This window comes from Acyrthosiphon pisum, unplaced genomic scaffold, assembly GCF_005508785.2.
Source record: "Acyrthosiphon pisum isolate AL4f unplaced genomic scaffold, pea_aphid_22Mar2018_4r6ur Scaffold_21385;HRSCAF=23843, whole genome shotgun sequence".
NCBI lineage: Eukaryota > Metazoa > Arthropoda > Insecta > Hemiptera > Aphididae > Acyrthosiphon > Acyrthosiphon pisum.
This window is the reverse complement of record NW_021770846.1, coordinates 67,643-72,790: the sequence shown is the minus strand read 5'-3', so window position 1 is coordinate 72,790 and position 5,148 is coordinate 67,643. Positions and strand designations below refer to the sequence as shown.

The window sequence follows — 5,148 nt, the reverse complement described above, 5'->3', positions numbered from 1 at the left end:
GGTACTTTCTGCTCTAGGTAGTTTAAGGGGAATTGGTATAAAAAAAAGTACTTTAGGAGGAAACTGGCACATGCCCAAATTTTCAATCCTTAGCTATAAAAGTTGAACATTTTATACATTTTTAACTACAAAATAATTATTACATTTTAAATTTGATAATTTTGTCGAAAATCGAACTTTAAATGCTTATAAAAAATATTGTGACTATGGATTTTTAATATTTTCATCAGTGGCGTAGCCAGCAGGTAGGCCTGCTAGGCCCGGGCCTACCCACTTTTTTCCAAAAAAAAAAATATTTTTTTATCCTATTAAATGTGTAGTGTATATGACTATAATATGTACTTAAAATAATAGAATTAATATATTGTAAATACGGTTTTAATTAACAAAATTAAATCCCGATGGTTTTTAATCGGTTCTGCAAATCAGTCAATGACACGTATTTTATTTTGAGTATTGTGGTTTATATACCGATCAATTCCTGTTAATCGGCATCCGACGAAATTTATAGTCCATCAAAGCCAGTGTATAATATAATATTATAGCCCAACATCCCGTATTGCCAGGGCCGTCCCGAACTAAGATTCATGGGGGGGTGTATATCTATCAATTTGCCGACTCAAAAAATTTTTTTCTCGCTTCGCTCGAATAATACTCTATACATTGTTATCAATTTATATTATCACTTTTTTATCTTATCATTTCATACTTCAAGTTTTTTAATTTTATTTATAAATATATAGTGAATAACCAGATAAAAGATTTTATTGTAAATAAAGGTATGTACAATATACTCATGATGGGTAGGTATTCAAATACATACTAATATAACAATTACTTTGAAAAAAATTAACAGTTAAATTTGTATTCTACGTTCTTTTAAATTTGACCATTGTTGTGCTAATTTGTTAATATTCAATTGGTCTACAATATCTTTCTCTATTCCTAATATTACTAAAGAATTTAACCGGTCATCATTCATTGTCGATCTAAGAAATGTCTTCACTAATTTTAATTTACTGAATGTCCTCTCATTTGAGGCAACAGTCACTGGAGAAGTTAACGCCAAACGACATAATAAATTAGCACACGGTAAAATATGTTTGACTTCTTCAGACTTTTCCATTAAGGATTCAAAATTTTTTGAATCATCTTGTAACATGTTAAATAAAATCTCTAGTTGAGTTTGGACTAAATCTAGATCTTTTAGATTAGAGCCTGTACTATCTACTGGAAATAAAGAGAGAGAATTTGTAATATTTTCAAAAGTAATATTTGATTTATCTAAAGGTTGTGAAAATAATTGGAACAATGGCTGAACAGAAGAAATACATTGTTTTAAGTTGCTATTTGATAATGTGATCAGTGTATCAAGAACTAATTTAAATTCTCTTCGGTAAAATAAATGTATAGTAAATTCAACCTCAGTTGATGGTCTTGAGTCGATTCGTTTTGGACATAGTCTTCTACGATGATGTGTTTTAAAATAACTTTCAGGGTTTGTTCCAAGTAAGGTTGCAAAAGATAAAACGCTGTCAATTAAATTATTTATAGCTTGATCATCAGATTTTATCTCAGTCATCATTTTAATAGTACTATCAATTAAAGCTATAGCATCAATTATACATAAATGTTTAGTTTCAAGAGTTTCAGTAAGACATTTTAATTTGTACATAATATTTTTCATAAAAACTATAGAGACAATAAAATCAAATGAGAGTAATTGTTTTTGAAGACCAAGTGCTTTGGATCTTGTTAATTTGTCAAAATGTCCGTTATCGGTACATATTTCATCAAGACTTTTGATAATAGCTTCTAATGAGCCCCATACAGCTTTAACACTTTCTGCTCTTGCTGTCCACCGTGTTTTTGATAAATTTCTTAGCTGTAAGGCATTTTCAGTTTCAGATAATTTTATATTAAGTAAACCATACCTCTTGCTACTTGCAGAAAAAAATACATAGAGATTTTCTAAAGTATCAACCATGTTTGCAATAATTGTACTTGCATCACAACTATGCTCTAAAAAAGTATTAAGCCTGTGAGCTTGACAAGGTATAAACGGAATTCGATGACCAGTCAGTTCTGAAAGTTTCACATGGGCTCCATTAAATTTTCCAGACATATTGCTAGCAAAGTCATATGATTGGAAAGTTATTAACCCTGGATTCAACGAGTTATTTTCTAAGATATTAATGATTTGTTTAGCTGTACCTAAACCAGTCTTATCGGTTCCTTTAGAAATCTCTAAAAGTCGTTCAACAGCCTTACCTTGATTATTGACATACCTTGTACATACAGCTAAACGATCCTCATGTGTGATATCTGGAGTTGTGTCAGCTGACACAGAATAAATGATTGCTTCTTTTACTTCATCTACAATTATTTTACGTGTTTCATTAGCCAATAATTCAATGAATTCATTTTGTGATCTCGGTCCTAAATAATGAACTTTATATGAACGTTTAGAAGTCTCCTTAATCCAACGATCCATTAATGGGTTATGTCTAGACAATAATTTAACTAATTGCATAAAATTGCCACCACTTTCATCGCCATCACCTCTAAATGCTAAACCTTGTCGAGCTAATGTTCGAGCAATATCAAATAACATAATAACAATACTCTTGTTAAAATCTTTTTCTTGCTCTAATTGTATTGCTTCTTTTCTATTAGTTCTGTTCAAAATTATATCAATGTGATTTGAATTAGTCATGAATTGATAGTAGTCGCTTAAACATGCCTTATGTGAAGTAGAAGAAAAATGTTGCTCAAGTTTTCCCAACTTTTTAGCACCACAACTCTTCATTTTATGCCACTGATTAACTCCAGTTGAAATCCATGCTGCATTAGAATACAATTTATCAGGACCATGTGGAAACAGTGAACATACAAAACAGTATACAGAATCCTTCAAAATACTATATTCTATCAATGGATATTCATTATACCATTTAGAACTAAAACTGTGCTGTTTACATTTATTAATGTTAGGATTTATGGGATATCTAGTTAGTTTAGGCTGATGTGGCCCTAAAGCTATAAGATATTGGCGTTGTGATGTTGAAATAATTGGCCCACGACCACCTGGATCATGGTTTATAAATTCATCAATAATATTATTTGACAATGAAGTTGAAGTACCTTCTGAAAATTGTTCCAAAACAATATTTGCATTTTTTAAAAAATCTTTAGACTTAGATTTTATTCTACTAATAATCTGGACACTTTCTAGTATGAATTTAATTGGATTTGGTAATACTTCAGTTTTTAGTTTAGATAAAACGATACCACATTCAGTTAAATCTGCAAAAATATTTTCTAACTGACCAGCACATAACAACCAATTTACATCCATTTTATCATGGTCAACCACATTCGTTGAATCTTTTGTAGGGACTGATTGAGTTGAAAAACATGTTGAAGTGACCTAAAATTTAATAATTTTTATAGAATAAAAGTGTACTAACTAAAACGAGATAAATATTATGTGCTTATATTATATATAGTACTTATAGTGAAATCAGAATAATATTAAAATAATATTTTAATGTCTTACCTCGTCTAATACAGATTCTGTTATTCCTTCAGGTTTTGCTTCAGTCTGGATAACATTACATAAGTATTGTTTGAGATGAACTTGACTAAATTAAAAATTATACATATTATAGTAGGTACTTATAGTGAAAATGTGAAATCAGAATAAAAACATTTTAAATATTAAATTTTATTTAAGATTGTATATCAAATAATATATGAAAAATATTACTTTAGATATTTTTTTTTCATGCATAATGTACCAATAGTTCTATATATATATATATTCATTGTATTTTTATGTCTTACCTCGTCTAATACAGATTCTGTTATTCCTTCAGGTTTTGCTTCAGTCTGGATAACATTACATATTGTTTGAGTTGAACTTGACTAAATTAAAAATTATACATATCATAGTAGGTACTTATAGTAAAATCAGAAAAAATAATTTTTATATTTTAAAATTTATTTAGCACTGTATATCATATGATATAATATGACCAATTTTACTTTTAATATTTTTTTTTCATATATAATGTACCAATAATCCTATATATACCTATATATATTCATTGTATTTTAATGTCTTACCTTGTCTAATACAGATTCTGTTATTCCTTCAGGTTTAGCTTCAGTTTGGATAACATTACATATTGTTTGAGTTGAACTTGACTAAATTAAAAATTATACATATTATAGTAGGTACTTACAGTAAAATCAGAATAAATAATTTTTATATTTTAAAATTTATTTAGCAGATAATATTTAATATTTTACAGACATATTTAATGTTATATGAAAAAATAAAAATTCTATTCTCAATATTTTTTGCCATGCATAATGTATCAAGAACTAATATTATAAATGTAAAATTTAAAATTGGATTCAATTACGGTGTATAACAATTAAAAAATATAAAAGCTTACCGGAATCATATTATGCAGTTTAATCTGTTTGGATAAAAGTCGTGAAGTTTTAGCCGCACTTTCGAATGGGTTTTTAGGAGCGCCAACTTGTTTCACATTTATCCGTTTACCATTATGTAACTTCTCTTCGTGCTTTTTCTTAAAATCATCGTCAAATGTACTGCCACATTCTAAGCACTCGACTTTTACACGTTTTCTCTTACGTTTAACATTAATTGTGGCACTCATTATTATAAATGTAAAAATATAAAATTATAGACACTGAAAAACTTTTGCAAAATGTTAAGCTTAGTTTAGAAAATAACAGCGTACCACTAACTGTTTAGTCCATCACGGTATACTATGTAGTGATATTGTACAGCGATACGGCCCGATACGGGTGACGATACGGAGTACAGCCAGTATATTTGACGATTTGTACTTTGTACATCAGATCTATTTATAACATACCTATTGTTATCGAGAATCGAGCAGCAAGCACATTCGCATGGAACGACAATATTTCATTGTCATTTTATTATTATTTTACTTATCAGTTAATACTGTTAATAGTTATTATTAATTATGATATTCTTATAAAATTATAAATAAAGTAGTAATAGGTATTTATTTTCATAGGAGAATATTTTAACTCATAATTTGACTGTGCAATATAAAATACAATATAAAATATTTTTCAAATACT

The 5,148-nt window shown here is 28.3% G+C and overlaps 1 protein-coding gene across 1 annotated transcript; it reads right to left on the bottom strand.

The window, feature by feature from the left end:
* Positions 1-856: 856 nt before the first annotated feature.
* On the bottom strand, positions 857-4,691 carry LOC103308800. Its single transcript, XM_008182871.1, has 5 exons — positions 4,464-4,691; positions 4,129-4,209; positions 3,847-3,891; positions 3,560-3,604; positions 857-3,430 (listed from the first exon to the last, which is right to left on the bottom strand). The coding sequence occupies exons 1-5, from the start codon at positions 4,689-4,691 to the stop codon at positions 857-859; spliced, it is 2,973 nt and encodes a 990-aa protein (XP_008181093.1).
* Positions 4,692-5,148: the final 457 nt, after the last annotated feature.

What these genes read in the sequence shown, in the direction of transcription:
- LOC103308800 (XM_008182871.1), bottom strand. Translation starts at nt 4,691, where the DNA reads ATGAGTGCCACAATTAATGTTAAACGTAAGAGAAAACGTGTAAAAGTC. An exon ending in AACTGCATAATATGATTCCG is followed by an intron (nt 4,210 to 4,463) that starts GTAAGCTTTTAT and finishes TTTTTAATTTAG; the next exon opens with TCAAGTTCAACTCAAACAAT. An exon ending in CAGAATCTGTATTAGACGAG is followed by an intron (nt 3,605 to 3,846) that starts GTAAGACATAAA and finishes AATGTTATCCAG; the next exon opens with ACTGAAGCAAAACCTGAAGG.